Here is a 20,784-nt window from a genome sequence, read left to right as displayed (position 1 = left end):
CTCTGGACCTCTCTTTTTTTTTTGTTACAATAGATAACAATAGACAATAGGTGCAGGAGTAGGCCATTCTGCCCTTCGAGCCTGCACCACCATTCAATACGATCATGGCTGATCATCCTTAATCAGTATCCTGTTCCTGCCTTACCTCCATAACCCTTGATTCCACAATCCTTGAGAGCTCTATCCAACTCTTTCTTAAATGAACCCAGAGACTGGGCCTCCACTGCCCTCTGGGGCAGAGCATTCCACACAGCCACCACTCTCTGGGTGAAGAAGTTTCTCCTCATCTCTGTCCTAAATGGCCTGCCTCTTATTTTTAAGCTGTGTCCTCTGGTTCGGCACTCACCCATCAGCAGAAACATGTTTCCTGCCTCCAGAGTGTCAAATCCTTTAATAATTTTATATGTCTCAATCCCCTCTCAGCCTTCTAAACTCAAAGGGTATACAAGCCCAGTCGCTCCAGTCTTTCAGTGTAAGGTAATCCTGCCATTCCAGGAATTGACGTCGTGAACCTACGCAGCACTCCCTCAATAGCCAGAATGTCTTTCCTCAAATTTGGAGACCAGAACTACACACAGTACTCCAGGTGTGGACTCACCAGGGCTCTGTACAGCTGCAGAAGAACCTCTTTGCTTCTATACTCCATCCCTCTTGTTATGAAGGCCAGCATGCTATTAGCCTTCTTCACTACCTGCTGTACCTGCATGCTTACCTTCATTGACTGGTGTACAAGAACACCCAGATCTCTTTGTACTGCCCCTTTACCTAAATTGATTCCATTTAGGTAGTAATCTGCCTTCCTGTCCTTGCCACCAAAGTGGATAACCATACATTTATCCACATTAAACTGCATCTGCCATGCATCTGACCACTCCTCTAACCTGTCCAGGTCACCCTGTAATCTCCTAACATCCTCCTCACATTTCACCCTGCCACCCAGCTTAGTATCATCAGCAAATTTGCTAATGTTATTGCTAATACCATCTTCTATATCATTAACATATATTGTAAAAAGCTGCGGTCCCAGCACGGATCCCTGCGGTACCCCACTGGTCATTGACTGCCATTCCGAAATGGAGCCATTTATCACTACTCTTTTTTGTTTCCTATCAGCCAACCAACTTTCAATCCAAGTTAATACTTTGCCCCCAGTACCATGCACCCTAATTTTGCTCACTAACCTTCTATGTGGGACTTTATCAAAAGCTTTCTGAAAGTCCAGGTACAGGTTTGAATTTTTTTTCAGCTTTGTTCAGTTGAACTTTATCCCCACTAATTAATTTCGATCCCCGTCTACTACCCGAGTTATGATTTGCCTGCTGCATTCCAGTTCCCATGAATGAAACCTATTTCTCCCACATCAATCTTTTGTGCCAAACATTTCCCCCCAATCATTTTTACCCAATGCCAATTTGTACGTGGCCCAGGTAGTAATCCTGAGATGTGTTACTACTTGAGGTTTTGCTTTTTAATTTAGTCTCATCACTTTGGCATCAAGTTGGCAATACAGCCTTTGTGACTCTGTCTTTGCTACAGAGTGCTGTATCCATTACCCTAACGCTGCTGTCTCCTATTGCTACAAAATTGCTCTTATTCTTTCCCCACTTGAATGGTGCTCTGTGCCATGGTGCTTTCGTCTGTTCAAATATTCTCCCTGCTCCTCATCCATATCGGGCGCAAGAACCTGGTACCTCCTTGGATAAGGGCATTGACTGAGGCTCTTCCAGAATTCCGTGTGGATTCCAATACTTATGTCACTCGCAGCCACATTCTTCTGTTGCTGACCTGTTTTGATGCAGTTAACCCAAAGGCTGTGACTGTGTTTCCTGAAACAGCATCCTCCCTGATGTGTCCGCAGCTCCGATTCCAGCTCCTCGAATCTGTGCTGATGTTTCTCGAGCTGCCTGACGATTGCTGTGGATGTGGTCACCATGGATCACACCCTAATAATGTCTCCTGATTTTAAATCACTTACCAATCAAAAGAAGAATTACCCACCAATCAGCTACCAGTTTTCCTATGGTGTCACACTTTGGCTCTGACAGGTAGAAACGTGTTGATTTGACACTCTGCTGGTTGTGTTGTCTTCCCCTGCTGATCCCCTGTTCGTGCAGGTCCACTCTCCCAGTGGTGCATGCTCCTCCAGTCCTGAATTGGTTGTTTAATTATCTATCACCGAACACTACTAGACATATCAGATAAGATCTGATCTTATTTTGTTTTGCCCGTCACTTGCTGATTGGATAGTCAGTTTAGCACGTGAGTGTTTTGTAGCTTTGCGAGGTTGTCACATCATCTTTAGGTATGGCTGCCACTGCTGCTTCATGCCCGCCTGTACTCCATGTTGTACCAGGGTTGATGTCATGGTTGGATGGAAATGGTGGAGTGTAGGACTTGCTAAGCCATGGTGATGGAGTACAGTTCTGCTGTTGCTGATGGCCCACAGCACCTCATGGACTTCCAGCATTGAGGGGCTTGATCTGTTCAAAGTCTATCCACTTGAGTGCCACCCAACTTGATGGAAGTATTCCCAATGTGAAGACAGGACCGTCTCCATAGGGCTGTGCAGTGGTCACTCTTACTGCTATGGACAGATGTGTCTGCCACTGGCAAATCGGTAAAGAGTGAGTTGAGTCTGCTTTTCCCTCTTGTCGGTTCCCACCCACCTGCTGCAGACCTGACCTAGCAGCTATGTCCTATTGAACTCGACCACCTTGATCATACTGTAGCAGCTGAGCCACTCTTAGCGATGGACATTGAAGTCCCTCCCCAGAGAACATTTTGCAACCTTGGCACCCTCCGTGCTTCCTCCAAGTAGTATTCAACATTGAGAGGTACTGAGTCATCATCTGAGAGGGGTGGTGGTATGTGGTAACTTAAGAGATTTCCTTGCCCATGATGCCATGAGACTTCATGGTGTCAGAGCTAATGTTGCGGACTCGAGGAAATTCCTTCCTAACTGCATATCACTATGACTGTGGACTATTTGGTGACAATTTTGACTATAGTCGTGTAAAATGAATGACAGCTAATCAATAATCTGTTTTACAGCTCTGAGTTTTAACTTAACATTTGACATGGTGGAATACAGTGAAAATTGGCATAATTCCCTATTATATGTTTTATATTACCACTGAGGTCACTAAAATCAAAATTCATGAAATCCCGACAGTGCCGGAAGAGGCCATTCAGCCCATCAAGTTAACACCAACCCTCTGAAGAGTATCGCAGACCCACCCCATCTCCATAACCCCGAGAGTGGATTTATCATGGCCGATCCACCTAACCTGCTCATCCCTGGACTGTGTGAGGAAACCGCAGCACCTGGAGGAAACACGCGCAGTCAGTTGCTCCAGGGTGGAATTGAACCCTGGTCCCTGGTGCTAACCAGTGCTCACTGCTGTGCATCCAGGATGGCAGTTTAATTTATCCTGGTGATTGAGTATTATTCCCAAATTGGAGAAAATGGGCCAAGAAACTCTAAATAAGATAAGCTACATGTGCTGTACTTCTGTTAGCTCTGCTTGGTTGATGGAAAGTACTTGGGTGCCACCAGGTGACTATTATTATTATTGCAGGCACTGAAGTTTCAGTGGCAATTTTTTTTGAATTATGTTCCAAAACAATCTTATTTTTACAAATATGGCATTTATAAGAAGGGCTCAGAACTGTCTTCAGCTTGGGATAAAAATGACCTCTACACAGGTTTGCCTAGCGATAGGTTTGGGTGATGTGCTTTTTAAAGAGTAAAGATTTTCTGTTTTGCTGGAAAGGCAGTGTGTGAGGTACACCTGTTTGGTAGCAATGGCACTGTGTTTGCAGTGGTTAGACTACTAGGCTCCAAGTCCCAAGAATGTGTTGAGAAGGTTGGTTTGTAAACCATTCAACTCTAAACTGTCTGTCTGGTTCAAATAGAAAAAGGAAGTTGAGACTCCTGGATGGCTAATCAATATTTCTAGGCCAATGTGATTCTTGATGCTATGGAGATTAGATTTTTGACAGAGCAAGATTTCCAAGATATCTCTGAGAATTCAAAGACTGCCAGGACCTGGGAGAAAGAGAAATCTCTTATCGTTCAATATCCACGGATACAGGTGGGAGCTTGTGATCATTTTATTTTGTGAGAATTTGAAACCAGTTTGGGAAGTTTGCCTACCTTGCAGTAGAGGGAGAATTTGGAAGAACACCCTCATTGAAGAACAGTTCTGGTGTTGGAAGTCACTGGGCTGGGAAAGGAAAAGTATTTAGAAGGCGTATTTTTCAGGTGAAAGGAGAGAGATTTAAAAAAGACAGAAGCAATTTTTTTACACAGGGTGGAATGAGCATCCTGAGCAAGTAGGGAATGGGGGTACAATTACAACATTTAAAATACATTTATTTGGATATCAGAATAAGAAAGGTTTGGAGGGATATAGTCCAGGAACAGGCAGATGGGACTAGTTTTGTTTGGGATTATGTTCAGCATGGATTGGTTGGACTGAGAGGTTTGTTTCCGTGCTGTGTGACTCTAAATAAACAAACAACGCATCATTTTGATTTGGTCTGAGGAGAATTACTTAAGGCAAAAGTGTAAAGTTTAACTGTGGCGTGGAATATTTGCAGTTTGGATTACAAGGGAGAAGTTCTATTTCATATTTAAAGTACAAATTACGTACACACTGGGCTTGAGTTTGCTTGCTACAGTAAGAGTCGTAATGTGTGGAACCTTGTTGTGCCATTATTTTTGCTGTTAGTGAACTGCAAGTTAGAATTTCTTTGTGGAGGAAATTAGTCCAGATGACTAAGGGGAATCTGTTCCCTTTTTAACACCCTCCCGCTCAGTTGCAGCAAATATTGATTTTTCTGTTTAGCACATAGCTAGCATACTTCAACTAAAACAGCTTTCTAGAAAAGGAAAGAACCAATTATAAGCATTTATCCTGACTGAAAAATAACTTTAAAATTCTCCTCTAACCCTAAGGAGAAAACTAATTGAATATGACGTGCACAAACATAGTAAGTTTTAAAAGGGAGTGTGCCTGGTATAGACAGGGAGAATGAAGGCTATGCAGTTAAAATCCTTAGAGTATTCATTTTTTACCTTGAAACTGCAGTTGTTTTACAGTTAACCTGTATGGTTAGCTGTAGTGAAATCTGAAGATATGAGTTCTCAGTGAATAGTTGTTTTCACCAGGCGCTGTATTCGGAGATGATTAGAGAAACCCTTATGGAGTGTGTTCCAGGGCTTGTCACAGCTACATTGTTCCTTTTTACTGCTCTGCTCAAAAGCGAAGCTTGAAATATACTGTATATATTTAATGTACAATGAGTTCAACTCTACTATCTTTCCAAGCTGAGTGAGACTTTATTCTCTCAATATCTGTTGTGAAGAAGACTTAGTGGACTCTGTCTTCTCTCCACTCGTGCTGCTTGACCTACTGAGTTTAAACCTTCTGTTTCTGTTTCTGTTTCTGTTTGTGAAATTATCATTACAAGCATGAAGTAAACAGGAGAAGCAAGTTTCTTGACGCTGACCTTTTCTGCCTGGTTTTGATACCTTCTGATAAAATGCTAAACTCAGTGGAGGCAATTTTTAAAATTCCACGTGAGTCTCTGAAACCTTGCTCGATCTGTGGCCAGCTGACCTTTTGTAGACATTTTAAGTCCATGTTTGCTCCGTTTGGAAAAATCGTCTGTTTTAAAAAAAAAAGTGTCTGGTCTATCAATCAGATGATGGAAGCTTAAATTTGACAGGCCATTTTACCACTATCCGACCACGATCATAACACTATGCTGGATGGAGGGTGTGCTGATTTTTATGGGCCTTATGGTCATTACTTACTGACATGTGCAGTTATTAATTTATAATAATTTTTTGACAGCTTATTGAGAAACAACTGGTTTTGATATGGTACAGCAAATTAGGCAAAGACAAGGGAATATATAACAGGTGATAGATGTGATTGCTTTACTGATCCTGGAGGTGTTTTGTAGAATGGAGGAGTAGATGGCACACACTCATGTCCCTGTGGCCCTACGCCCTATCGTGGTGGTCCTGCGACAGTCTTTATTCTTCGCTCGGCCTGGTACAGGGCACTCCTTGTGTTCCAGCAGAGAGAGAGTCAGTCAGCTCTCCATCTCTGGATCTTTTTGCCCCTTCCTCCTTTCCTGTCCCTGTTAATATACCCTGTTTTGGGGGCTGCCTATCAATGCAACATCAATCATTCGTCTAACCCCGTTCGGGCCAGTGGCCATGGTCCAGCTACTGACGACATCAGCTGACCATAGTTTCCTTGCCCAACTCCATGTACAGGTTAGTTTTCGTTCCTTCTAAGACCAAGACCTTATTTTCGATCCGCTGCATTGATAATGGGATAGAGTGGCGCTGACTCTCATGATTCTCTACCTTCATAGAAGATTTGTTTATATTTGCAGAAGGTTAGGGGTTATTAATGTGACACCGTTTGATGAGGTCTCATGCTAGACAGGAAATATGAAACATGGAATGATGAGTTAACACTGACTTTAAAGGGGGCCCTGAACACTTAACAGGTTGATATGACATTTCTCATTGTCCTGGAAAACTGTGGCCACCTGTTTCGGTTGGAATCCAGCTCCACCTCCAAGTTGCTTTCTAGAGGGAAGGAATATATTTCCTTTTCTGATATTACTCAGCTTCTCTTTTTTTTTCTGGTCTCATCAATTCCACATTATTTCCCATTATTAGCATTTCTTTTGCAAATATTAACATTTTGAAGCTTATTCAGGAAATGTGTAAAACTGAAACTGGGCTTCTGACTGTAACGACCACAGTGTGGAAGAGATACCTCTGCTGCTACAGACTTCCTCTGCCACTCAACTTAATGCAACAGTGTTGGAATCCATCAACTACACAAGGAGGATGTTTAATTTTAAGGTGCTTTGTCAATTGGATGTAGAAGACCCCAAGAGGCCGAGTGAGAACACAGGAGAATTCTGGAAATTAAACCGCAGTCAGACGGTGTTCAAAGGGAGAGAAACAGTTGTAAAGACCACCTTTCTTGTGGGGGCTTTGTACTTAAAAATGGGAAAAGATACTATTTTACATCAAGGGATCATGGTGGTGGACATTGGCATTTATAGAAAATGAAGTTGCCAGAGCTCATTGTGATGCATATCTACGATGTGAAATCTATGATGTGGAAGGCTCCTTTGGGGCCTTGGATGGCAGCGAGCGGAGAGGGGAGGGAGGGTGGGTCATCTCCTCTGCCGTGAAGCTCACGCCCTGACAGACAGATACAGAGGGAGTGAGGGAGACAGACATACAGAGGGAGAGAGACTGAGGTAGAAAGACAGAAACAGAGAACAAGGGAGGGTGACTGCTGTGCTTTTCCAACACCACTCTAATCTTGAGTCTCCCTCCATGTGTCTGTCTGTCTCAGTCTCCCTCCATGTAGGCAGAAGTGGGTACTGCAGATGCTGGCGATGAGAGTCGAGGTTAGAGTGGTGCTGGAAAAGCACAGCAGCTCAGGCAGCATCCGGGGAGGAGAAAAATCAATATTTTAGGCAAGAGCCCCTTCATCAGGAAAGGGCTTTTGCCCGAAACTTGGATTTTCCTGCTCCTCGGATGCTGCCTGACCTGTGCTTTTCCAGCATCGTTCTCATCTTGAGTCTGTCTGTCTGTCTGTCTGCCTGCCTCCCTCTATCTCTGTCTGTCTGGGTACCTACAAATGGGTAAACAGATTATGGAAAGATGTAGAGGAAAGGATGGTAGTGATGGGAGATTTAAATTTTCCCAACATTGACTGGGATGCACTTAGTGTCAGAGGTCTGGATCGGGCAGAATTTGTAAGGAGCATCCAGGAAAGCTTTCTAGAGCAGTATGTCAGTAGTCTGACAAGGGAAGGGGCCATATTGGACCTGGTGCTGGGGAGTGAGCTAGACTAGGTGATAGAAGTTGCAGTGGGGGATTTCTTTGGGAATAGTGACCACAATGCTGTAAGTTTTAGAATACTCGTAGACAAAGATGAATGTGGCCCGAAGGGACGAGTACTAAACTGGGCCAAGGTCAATTGTATCAGAATTCGGCAGGAGCTGGGAAATGTGGATTGGACACAGTATTTGAAGGCAAGTCCACATTTGATGTGTGGGAGGCTTTCAAAGATAGGCATGTCCCTTTGAAAACAAGGGATAGGAAAGACCAGATTCGTGAACCATGGATGACAGGAGAAATTGTGTGACTAGCCAAGAGGCAAAGGGAAGGCGTACATAAGGTCCAGGCAGCTAAGAGCAGAATGAGCCTTGGAGGAATCTTGGGAGAGGGAGAGTAGGACCAATCTTAAACGAGGAATCAAGCGGGCTAAAAGGGATCATGAAATAAGTTTAGTGAGTAGAATTAAGGAGAATCCCAAAGTATTTTATTCTTATATAAGAAACAAGAGGGTAACTAGAGAAAGGGTTGGTCCACTAAAGTGTAAGGAAGGAAGGTTGTGTGTCGAACCTGAGAAAATGGGTGAGATTCTCAGTGATTACTTTGCATCAGTGTTCACTGAGGAGAGGGACATGATGAATGTTGAGATGAGAGAGAGACGTTTGTTTACTCTCGATCACATTAACATAAGGAGGGAAGAAGTGTTGGGTAGGCTAGAGGTTATTAAGGTGGACAAATCCCCAGGACCGGATGGGATCTATCCCAGGTTACTGAGGAAGGCAAAAGAGGAAATATCTGGGGCCCTGACAGATATCTTTGTGGCGTCCTTAAATACAGGTGAAGTGCTGGAGGACCAGAGAGTTGTTCATGTTGTCCCCCTGTACAAGAAGGGCAGTAGGGATATTCCGGGTAACTACAGACCAGTGAGCCTGACGTCGGTGGTGGGGAAGTTGCTGGAGAAGGTACTGAGGAATAAAATCTATTTATATTTGGAGAAGAATGGGGTTATCAGTGATAGGCAATATGGTTTTGTGTGGGGGAGATAGTGTCTTACCAACTTAATAGAGTTCTTTTGAGGAAGTGACCAAGTTGATAGTTGAAGGAAGGGCTGTTGATGTCATATACATGGACTTTAGTAAGGCGTTTGATAAGGTTCCCCATGTTAAACTAATGGAGAAAGTGAGGTCACATAGTGTGCAAGGTGTTCTAGCTGGGTGGATAAAGAACTGGTTGAGCAACAGTAGTAGTTGAAGGGGGTTTCTTGAAATGGAGAAAGGCAACAGTGGTGTTCCACAGGGATCACTGCTGAGGCCACTGTTGTTTGTGATATACATAAATGATCTGGAAGAAGGCACTGTTGGTCTGATCAGTAAATTTGCAGACAACACAAAGATTGGTGGAGTGGCAGAAACCATAGGGGACTGTCAAAGATAGACTGGAGAGTTGGGCGGAGAAGTGGCAGATGGCATTCAATCCAGGCAAATGTGAGGTGATTTTGGGAAGTCCAATTCTAGAGCGAACTGTACTGTAAATGGAAGAGCCTTGGGAAAAGTTGATGAACAGAGAGCTCTGGGAGTTCTGGTCCATTGTACCCTGAAGGTGGCTGCACAGGTAGATGGAGTGGTCAAGAAGGCATATGGGATGCTTGCCTTTATCGGACGGGGTATTGAGTATAAGAGCTGGCATGTCATGTTAAAATTGTACAAGATATTGGTTCGGCTGCATTTAGAATACTGTGTACACTTCTGGTTGCCACATTACCAAAAGGATGTGGATGCTTTGGAGAGGGTGCAGAGAAGGTTTACGAGGATGTTGCCTGGTATGGAAGGTGCTAGCTATGAGGAGAGGTTGAGTAAGTTAGGATTGTTTCCATTAGAAAAAAGGAGATTGAGGGGGTCCTGATGAGATCTACAAAATCATGAAGAGTAGAGACAGGGTGGATTGAGATAAGCTTTTTCCCAGGGTGAAGAATTCAATAATGAGAGGTCACACTTTCAAGGTGAGAGGTGGACAGTCTAAGGGGAATATATGCAGAAAGTACTTTATGCAGAGAGTGGTAGGTGCCTGGAATGCGTTGCCAGCAGAGGTAGTAGAGGCAGGCACGGTAGATTCATTTAAAGAGCGTCTGGACAGATGCATGAGTAGGTGGAGAGCAGAGGGATACAGATGCTTAAGAATGGGGCGATGGGTTTAGACAGTGGATTTGGATTGGCTCAGGCTTGGAGACCCTGTTCCTGGGCTATAAACTTTTTGTTCTTCATCTCTCTCCCTCCCTCTGTGTATGTCTGTCAGTCTCTTCCCCCTCCGTGTGTGTGTGTGTGTGTGTATTTATCTGTCTCAGTCTTTCCTCTGTGTCTGTCTGTCAGACTACCTGCCTCTGTCTGTCACGGTCTCTTTCCCTTGTCTGTCAGCCTCCCTCCATCCCTCTGACTGTCTGTCTGTTTGTCAATCTGTCTCCCTCTGTGTGCCTGTCTGTCAGTCTCCCTCCCTCTCTGGGTTCGTCTGTCTGGCTACCAGTCTCCCTCCCTCCCTCTGGGTCTGTCTGTCTTACTGTCTGTGTCCCTCCCTCCCTCCCCTCAATGTGTCTGTCTGTCGGTCTCCCAGTCTCCCTCCTTCTGCCTCTCTATCAGTGTCCCTCCCTCCCTCTCTTCATCCAGTCCCTCGATTGTGTCTGTCTGTCAGTCTCGAGAGAGAGTGACCGACCGACCGACCAACCGACCGACTTCGTTGTCTATGATGTTAGTAATAGTAACATCACTGAGAATTTATTATACGGAAGAGGGCTGTCTCCAATTAATCCTATACAAGTTTTTTTTTCATTTTCAACCATCAAAAGACTCATTACATTCCAACCTTCCTCCCCTCAGCCATTATAGAAGAGCTCTGATGGAGATCCTCACCTCTTCACATGCCAAGATCCATAATCACTTCCCAGTTAATCTAAAAGATGTTTTGTGGGAAAATGTTTTGTTTGCCACATTATGTTTTGAAATGTATTTTTCAGGATGGTGAAGTTCATGATGGATCAGATCTTATTGGGCCAGTGGATCCCTCTTCAGAGTGCCTGATTGATGGTCTATCAGATGGGAGTAATGAAGGTATTGATCATCCAATAGTTAAGACAATGCATGAAAGTTTAAAAAGTAGAATTCTTGCTATTGACACCGTTTTATATATTTTTTTTTAAAATGATGCCTGAAATTGTAACTCACTATCTTTTCTCTTCACTACTTTTAAAGACTCACTCGAGCACCTGAACTGTTTCTGTTTGTGAGCAGCCTGTGACACTTCCTTTAATGATCACTGGTTAGACTGCTGCACTCTCAGTGCCACTGGATGCCATGGGTATAGTAAAAGTCATGGCGTTTTAATCACTATCACCGAAATGCTCTCCCGAGAGATCTGACACCTGACCTGGTTCGTTGCCAAATACTAAATCCAAAATGGGCTCCCTCCAGTTGGCCGATCTACATATTGAGTCAGGAATCCTTTGGACACATCTGACAAAATCTGCTCCATCCAAACTATTTGCACTGAGGAGGTTCCAATCAATATTAGGGAACTTGAAGTCACCCATGACAACAACCCTATTACTTCTGTACCTTTCCACAATCTGCCTCCCAGTCTGCTCCTCCATGTCTTTGTTGCTATTAGGGTGTCTGTAGAAAATTCCCGATAAAATGACTGCTCCTTTTATCGTTTCTGACTTCCACCCATACTGACTGAATAGACATACCCCTCTCGATGACCCCCCCTTTCTGCAGCTGTGATATTATCCCTGATTAGCAATGCCACTCTCTCACCTTTTACCTGCTTCCCTATTCCTTTTGAAACATCTTAACCCTGGAACGTCCAACAAACATTCCTGCCCCTGTAATGGCCACAACATTGTAGCTCCAAGTACTGATCCATGCTGTAAGTTGATCACCCTTATTCCTGACACCTCTTGTATTAAAATAGACACACTTTAACCCCTCACACTGAGTGTAACTTTGCCCTATCAACTGTCTATCCTTCCTAACAGACTCTCTGCATGCTGTATCTGCCTGTTTACCAGCCACCCCATTCTCTGATCCATTGCTCCGGTTTCCATTCCCTTGCCAAACTAGTTTAAACCCTCCCGAAAAGCTCTAGCAAACCTCCTGCCCAGGATATTGGTACTCTTCCAGTTCAGGTGCAACCCATCCTCCTCGTACAGGTCCCACCTTCCCCAGAAGGGATCCCAATGATCCACGTATCTGAAGCCCTCCCTCCTACGATGGTAAAAATTCATCCTGGATTTTTACCTTGGACTGTAATTTCAAACTTTCACTAATTGGGATTTTTAATGGACACGAAACATTGCAGATGGCAGAAGTCTGAAATAGAAACAATATATTTTGCCACAACACTAGGATGGCTATTAGCAGAGTGATAAATATAAGCATAATGAACTATCCCTTGTTGTCTGTCTTCAACTGCCCTGAGTAGGCTGAATGGCCTTTTCTCTTTTCCGAATTTCTATATTCTGTGCCTACAACCATCCTACTTCCCCTTTGTTGATGAATCAGCATTCTTCTGTTGAATTCAACTTGAAAAAGGAAGGCAGTGTGACAGAGCACACTCTGGGTCGGGGATTTCACTGTCTATCAACGTCTCTCATTACTGATTTGAGTTGGTCAAGTCCTCCAGGATCGAGTTGATAGACAGACTGGCTTGCAATAGGTGGTGAAGGAACTGACCAGAGGAAAAAAATTTACTTGGCCCAATTCTCTCCAATGTGCCTGTCTTAAAAATCGCAATTAGTGCAAGTTTGAAATTTCAGCCCAAGGTAAAATCCAGGATTAATTTTAACCATTGCTCAGTATTTTCCAAATTGGCCATGGGGATCACATGATGTGATTTTCACTTGGGCCTCAAGGTGGCCGGTGTTTCCAACAGAAACAACTCGCAGCTGAAAGATTAAGCAGTTCGGCTCCCATAGCAGTTACAGAACCCTTTGTGCAGTGTCCATAATTGGAGGGCAGGTGATGATGCACTCCATCCAGTGGCACTGAGAGTGCAGCAGTCTAACCAGTGATCATTAAAGGAAGTGTCACAGGCTGCTGACAAACAGAAACATTTCAGATGCTAAAGTGAGTCTTTTAAAGTAGTGAAGAGAAAGAGAGTGAGTTACAAATCTGCCATATGGACAATATTGATAAGAATGTCTGTTGTGCAATCACTGTGGGGGCAAAAGTCCCATCTTCACTTTGAATGTGTTTCTCTCCCCTCTTGTGTGTGCGGCACTAGTATTGTGCTAAAAGAAACTGATTTCAAACAGATCTAGCAACTTGATACTAGTCATCCATAAGGTACTGAGAGCCATCAGCAATGGCAGTGCTGTATTTAAACAATCTGCAACTCATGGCCTGGCATGTTCCTTACTCTAGCATTACCAGTAAACAAGGTGATCAACCTGTTATAATGGAGAGTGCAGGAGGGCCAGCCAGGAGCAGTGCCAGGCAAACCTAAAAAAATGAGGGGTCAACCTGTTAAAGCTGCAGCACATGAAGACTGGCAGCAACCTGCAGTAGACAGGGTTAATCCATTAAATCCCTTGAAAGAATGGGTGGCACAGTGGCTCAGTGGCTAGCACTGCTGTCTCACCGTACCAGGGACCCAGGTTCGATTCCAACCTCTGGCGACTGTCTGTCTGGAGTTTGCACATTCTCCCCGTGTCTGCGTGGGTTTCCTCTGGATGCTCCAGTTTCCTCCCATAATCCAAAGCTATGCAGGTTAGGTGATTTGGTCTTGCTAAATTGTTTAAAGTGTTCAGGGATGCGTAGGTTAGGTGCATTAGTAAGGGGTAAATGTAGAATAGTAGGATATTGGTCTGGATGGGTTACTCTTTGGAGGGTCGGTGTGGACTTGTTGGGCTGAAGGGCCTGTTTCCACACTAGGGATTCTATTCTATTCTATTTTAAAGAACAAAACTACTTCTTCATGTTTTGCTGTACAAAAATGTACATCTCTTGAGAATTTTTGTCATTTGACAGCTGGATGGACAGACATCGGACTTTACTGCCCTCATGTGGAAAGGAGAGAAATTTGTTGCAGCACCAACTTGATGTGGAACTTGTTTATTCCTCCTGGTGTAAATTTCAATAACCAAAGCAATGGCTTAGGCTACCTCAGAATATTTTACATCCGCCAATGGATTAGCAACAAAAAAACTGGCTCCGCACAAACAAAACCTCAAATGAAATTACTTAGCTGTTCTTATCCTGTTGCAAATTATTCTTAAAAAGCAAAGTTGAACTTTATGCCTCACCTTTTCTCACTAACACTAATCTTGAAGAGCCTGGTAAATAATTTTCCACCATTTCTCTATTCTTGTTTTGAAATGGAGAGAATGAAGTTATTTCTCTTCAGTTCTTTTGGGCTGTGACACCACTAAGTGGGCCTAATGTTTCCGTCTGTGATCTGCCTGAATAGGGAACGCTTGACCCGAACAGCTTTGCTTTTTGTAATTTTATCGTAAAGATTTTATGCCTTCTCACAAAATTGTCTTGTACAATTTCTTACCCCTGTCTCTTACCTCTGTCCCAGAATTTGTTGGAAATTTTCTGGTTTTTCTGTTCTTTACTGTCAAGCGATCATCCTACTGTTATTACTTTGCTTTTTTAAACTGTTATTTTAACTTGAATTGTGCATTCCTGGAAGAGTTCTAGCTTTCTGTATAATCCCTAATGTAAATATATTTATTTAATTGTGGATCTTGTTGCCTACATTTTGTGCCTCTGGAAACCTACTCTTGAACACTTCTCAGTAAATAATGTTCATTTACTTGGACATTTTCCAAGTTTTTGGTGCTTAGAGTCATTCACTTTTCAAGAAGTTACTATCCTGACACTTCCCACTAAGTCTTTTTTTGGTGGTTGGAAAAAGTCCTCTTGTTTAGATTTATCAGAATCTTTTTTTCCTTTGATTTGATAATATCCCATAGGTTTGTTTTCTTTCCTGCTTTGTATTTGTAGCGATGGTTTTCTCAACTTACCATTTTAACCATATCCATTCCCTTTTTTGATGGGTTCACTTTATCGTTACCTAAATCTTGAGTGTACACGTCCTGCTACTGGAGCCCTCCAGTGGTCTCACTGCAATGGTCAAAGCATTACAATTGACTCCTCAATGCCATTAATCCCAGTGTGAATTTTAGGTTATTTTATGTTCTTGTGGAGACCTGAAGTTCCCCTAAAGAACTGATGATTGTTCTACTGTTTGGGATCAGTGAATACAGTTTGTAAAATAATTATTTGTGGTATTGCCTACCTGACTTTTTAAGGTTCACTTTAGATGGTTTTCCCTAGGCTGTCAGTAATTCCAGTAAAGTATGGACATGACTGCTCACCTCGCTAAGTGACTTGTAACAATGGAGCAGATAGTCTGATGGGCAGGTTCTCACTGCAGCACTGTAGAGTGTATTTGTTTATCAGAACCATATGGGAAATGGAAAGCTGTGATGGGCCATTGCCTGCATCTAGAATGCTCTGAGAAAACCCCTTAAACTATGAGAAATACGAAAGGTTGTGACTAATTTAAGTTTATTAGTTACCCAGGAAAATTTAGAGGATTAAAACCAAACTCTTAATTTTTATGTAACTATTAAAGTGAACTCATAACTAACACCCTTGACCCAACATTGACCCCTTGATCTCCCGAAGCACTCCTCCACTTAGCTGGCACCTTATCACCTCCCTGCTGGCATCCTATCCCTTCTCATTCACTGGTGTTCTATCCATCTGTCACCCAGCCCCCTCACTTTCCTTGCACACTTACTAATCCTCATTCAATGTCAGAGCACCTATGGGAACCTTTTAACTTTTGAAATATGACAGAAGGTGACATTAAAAAAGGGGTGTGATTCAACTGCAACACTACTTCTGCACTGAGTGGATATCTCCATGGTTTCCCCACATTTGGACAAGCCAGACTTGGAATCCCTTGGAGGGAAAACTCAGTGGTGTGCGATATTTCAGATTGGATCCATCGTACCCAGTATGTTTTGTAACGCTGATTGATCTAGCAAATTCTTCACCAATTTCCTGTTTTTTCCAGAAGCCGGTTGTTCTTTCTTTGTATTTGCACACATCTCATAATTCATCGTGGATACTGACCAAGGTCAACTGACTTCATATTTGTTACATATAATCAGGTTGTGGTTAACACTTACTCCACTTATTTAACAAAGCAACTGTATTCAACATCTCCCTCTACGAAAGCCATGGGATAATGATCAGAAATGGCGTTGCGAGCCGATTACTTCCCTGCCTCAGACCTGTCACTGCAGCTGTGACTGGTCAATAGCGCAAGGTTTAATGAAACAAATGAACTTTGTGGCATGAGATTAATCGAAATGATGCTTTTGTCAGCGGTTCTCCTCTCATCCAGCTCAGTGCCTTCTCCTAGATACCGGTAAGCTGTGGCTTCCTTGACAATAGGCATGATGATCTGTGCAACTAACACAGAAATATTGAAACCAGTCAATTTAAAGTCAGTTTTCCACTCTTGCTTCAAGCTGCTTTGCATACAAAGATTTTCAGACTAACATCTGTTGATTTTCTCTCTCCTTTGCCACCCTACCCAGGTTTGTAATGTTGGGTACAGTCTTGTCTGTAAATGAATGCAAGCAGATCTTGAGCATTTAAGAGCTATGTGTAACTTCATGTTCTGTTTAATATCTTCCTCTTCTTGACTTCATTGCGTGACCCACACCACCACAGTCTCCACATGGGGAAGGCGAAGAGGCAGGTCCTGAATTCACCCTATCAGGGATGCGGGTTTGCTGATCCACATCATTCATCCAGTCTGGCCATCCCAGAAATCCGAATTGATGTGACAACATTCGCCTGTATATGCATAATGCGGTCCAGAGTTACGAGTATTAATGGCCCCAATTTCTTGCCATTGCATGGCTAATCAGGAGTTTTTCCAGCGCTTGTTGCCTGCTTTTGGTGAATGTAGGAAGGGTTCTCATTGGCATTCACCTTGTTAGGCTGTGCTATGAATACACACCTCCTTTGGTCATCTGAGTGAGAGAGAATGAAGAACATCCGGCTCAGCTGTTACCTTCAATACTACAAGACTTCCTTCCGTTTACTATGTGGACACACGTTTCATGAAAATAACTTGTTTGTCTGTCCAGTCCCAAGAGAGATTTTAACACAGTCAGTGAACTAATGTAGATCTTGTTTTTAAACTGCTCCTGTGATGTATTGCTGATACTTGTTCAGATTGGGCCACATCACTTGCTCAAAGTGAGGATTTAACATCCCAATTGGTTTGTGAAAGGGAGAAACTACAGGAAAGAAAGAATAACAATATGGCTCTAATACCAGACATCACTAATCATCTCCAGTTTATTTTTACACAATGCACATTTGCTTCTTAGCTGTTTGGAGGGGCAGAGGTTTAGGTTGGACAGCAAGATATATCGTAGTGGTGACAGTAAATCATCACTGTAGTAGGATGATGGTGTACTAAACTCTTGAATTGAATGGTGGGTGGGATTTTGGAATGATGTTTTCGATCTGTTTGTCTTACTTGGGAAAGTCTTACATGGTAATGATGTTAATTGGTTGAAGAGAAGCCGGTGCTGCCAGCAGTAATACAGAGTGTGCATTAAAAGACTCCTCTTTTCAGAAAAGGGGAGAAAGGAAATGAGAAAAAAATTGAAAAATTGTGAAATGTGTATTTTACAATTGTCTTTAAAAACGTATGAAATATCACGATCAGTAAGATTTGTGTGCTAGAACACTGGCTTTTCTTTTCTGTTCTTTTTAGCTCGAAGAGATTTGAGTAACATTGATGATGCCACTATCAGTAGTCAATCAGAATGTGGAGGTAAGATGCCAGACAGATATTATTTTCTTTTGTCTATAAGCTACCGATCAGCAGTTATTCTTTTAGGTCTGATATGACTCTTTTTTTTAATGGAAGTCCAGTTCCAAAGAAATGTCATTATTGGAGTTAAAATGTTTCCAGTTTCTCTCTCCACGGATTCCGACAGTCCTGCTGCGTCTCACCAGTATGTTTTGTTCTTATTTCCGAACTCCAGCACTCGCAGTATTTTGCTTTAATTTATGTTTATCCTTTCACTGATGTCAGAGTACGATGACACATCAATTGTGACCTCTCGCAGACACTGTTACATTTCAGGCAGAATAACATGTTATAGATTGTGGCATAATGTTCTTACTCTTCTAAAACGCTGTACCTGCTCATGTTAATGAGCAATTCCACGGGAGATCTGCTGGACTTGTTTTTTAAAAAAAGGAACTTGAAGAAATAGTTTCCCCAGATTTCTAATTGAGGATGCAGTAATACTTGAGTCAATGAGCTGAAGGTAATCATTAGTAATCATGTATAATCAGCTGATCCTGTTTTGATTCACAGTCACCTCTTAGCTGGCCACCACCTAGGTGCAGTAATGTCAGGGTGTGTGTGTTTGTGTGATTTGGATCACATGAGGTACTTTGCTTTCTTAACTTTTTATACTGAAAGCAATAGAGAGCTGTTTTCCTTGCCATACCCTTTTTAATGATTATAAAACTTCTTTTCAAAGTTAAAAGGCTGCTGGACATCTCTCGAAAAGTTGATTTAATTCTGTATGGAGTTCAACTGTAGCCAGTCTGAGCTTTGAGTGTGAGGACAAATGCTTTTAGCGTGACCTGTGTTCGGTGCCAAAGCGAGATCTACTTTATCTGGGTAAATAACAAACTCCGAAAAGCAAATCCAGCTGCAGATGCAGACAATGGTGAATGTTGGTAAGGGAGGGATGGAGATAAAAAGTAGGTGCAATTGTCAGGTATGGGAAAAGAGAACATGGATCTGCTGTTCTGAGAGCAAAGCCAACAAGACACATCTGGTTCTGCGGATTGTTGTGAGGGGAGTTGATGGGAGAAGAGTGTGGAGGTTATAATCAAAATGGAGGTCACAGGTCATGCTTTGAATTGGTTAAGCTGAATGCAAGCTAGAGCAACAACACCTTGTGTTCTACTAAGGCACCTTACAACCTGAGGGAGAAGATGTTGAGTTTAACCATCAGTAGCCACTTTTTTTCTTTTGCTTTTGGCACCCTAACCTTCCTTCACAATATGTTCCACTACCCCCTCTGGTCTTTAACATAAAACCCACCATTTTCCAGCTGCTTTTTGCTCTGTGAGGCTATTGTACTGGACTTGAATCATTAAATTTGCTTCACCCTCTGCTGATGCTGCCAGACCAAATAGGTTTCTGCAGCATTCCCTCATTTTATTTCCGATTTCCAACATCGGCAGTATTTTGCGCTTTTATTGTAGGTGAGGGAAAAAAAAAATAGAGGAAAATACATGTTACCGAGAGGGAATCCTACATGAAACTTCAATTTACTAAGAAACCACTTACAAAACTAATAATCACTTGTGTCATGGAAAGAAAGAACTTTAACTGATATGATACCAGCTTTACAAATTAAAGAAGATTTAATTTAACTTCTGTGTAAGTGGGGAAAAAAAAGTTGAATCAACATTGCATGAGCAAAACAGGACTTAGACTTGTAATCCTACATTCTCATTATATTGCACTTGCTTCTGTATACTGTACGTTTGCTTGCTGAGCTGGAAGGTTTGTTTTCAGACGTTTCATCACCATACTAGGTAATATCACCAATGAGCCTCTGGTGAAGCACTGGTGGTATGTCCTCCTTTCTATTTGTGTTTCGGTTTCTTTGGGTGGATGATGTCATTTCCGGTTCTTTCTCAGAGGATGGTGGATAGGGTCCAAATTGATGTATTTGTTGATGGCATTCCAACCAGAACTCCATGCTTCAAGGAATTCTTGTGCATGTCTCTGTTTGGCTTAGCCTAGGATGGATGTGTTGTCCCAGTCAAAGTGGTATCCTTCCTGGTCTGTATGTAAGGATACTAGTGATAGTGGGTCATGTCCTTTGTGGCTCGTTGATGTTCATGTATCCTGGTGGCTAATTTTCTGTCTGTTTGTCTGATGTAGTGTTTGTTACAGTCCTTGCCAGGTATTTTGTAAATGACGTAGGGTATTTTAAGTTCATTAGTTGCTGTTGGTAGGTTTGTGGGCTACCATGATGCTTAAAAGGCCTGAGTAGTCTGGAAGTCATTCCAGAGATGTCTTTGATGTACGGTAAAGTAGCTAGGGTTTCTGGGCGCATTGTGGCTACTTGTTTGGGTTTGTTGCTGAGGAATCGGCGACTGTGTTTATTGGGTACCGTTCTTTTTGAATATGCTGTATAGGTATTTCTCTTCTACTCTTCGTACTTCCTCTGTCCTGCAGTGTGTGGTGGCTCGTTGAAATAATGTTCTAATGGAGCTTTGTTTGTGGGTGTAGGGATGATTGCTTCTGTAGTCCTGTATTTGGTCCATATGTGTTGTTTTCCTGTAGACGCTGGTTTGAAGTTCCCCACTGAGTGTTTGTTCTACTGTGATATCTAGGAATGGCAGTTTGTTGTTCTCCTCCTGTTACGCCAGTAAGGGTATTATTGTTGGTGTTGTAGGTTTCCTCTGATTTGTTTCGTTTGGTGATGACAAAAGTGTTACCACATAGCGGACCCAAAGTTTGACTTCTGGACTACTCAGACCTCTTAACATCATGGTAGCCCACAAACCTACCAGCACACTTAAACAGCAGCTAATGAACTTAAAATACCCTGTGCTTAAAAATGTGTTGCTGGAAAAGCGCAGCAGGTCAGGCAGCATCAAAGGAGAAGGAGAATCGACATTTTGGGCATAAGCCCTTCTTCAGGAATGAGGAGGGTGTGCCAAGCAGGCTAAGATAAAAGGTAGAGAGGAGGGACTTGGGGAGGGAGTGGTCTTTCCGGAACGCTGATAGGGGTGGGGAGGGAAATATATCCTTGGTGGTGGAGT

The 20,784-nt window shown here is 42.8% G+C and overlaps 1 protein-coding gene across 2 annotated transcripts in view; it reads left to right on the top strand.

Annotated features, from left to right (window-relative positions):
- rps6kc1 (ribosomal protein S6 kinase polypeptide 1) overlaps positions 1-20,784 on the top strand; it is a 167,759-nt gene that overhangs the window by 37,526 nt on the left and 109,449 nt on the right. For both annotated transcript variants that reach the window (XM_043695846.1, XM_043695845.1), the window contains 2 exons: positions 10,893-10,986; positions 17,693-17,752. In XM_043695846.1, the coding sequence (XP_043551781.1) occupies positions 10,893-10,986; positions 17,693-17,752 (154 nt within the window). The remainder of the gene's footprint in view (positions 1-10,892; positions 10,987-17,692; positions 17,753-20,784) is intronic.

The sequence above is a fragment of the Chiloscyllium plagiosum genome, chromosome 9 (assembly GCF_004010195.1).
Source record: "Chiloscyllium plagiosum isolate BGI_BamShark_2017 chromosome 9, ASM401019v2, whole genome shotgun sequence".
Lineage (NCBI taxonomy): Eukaryota > Metazoa > Chordata > Chondrichthyes > Orectolobiformes > Hemiscylliidae > Chiloscyllium > Chiloscyllium plagiosum.
This window is presented reverse-complemented; position numbering and strand designations above follow the sequence as displayed.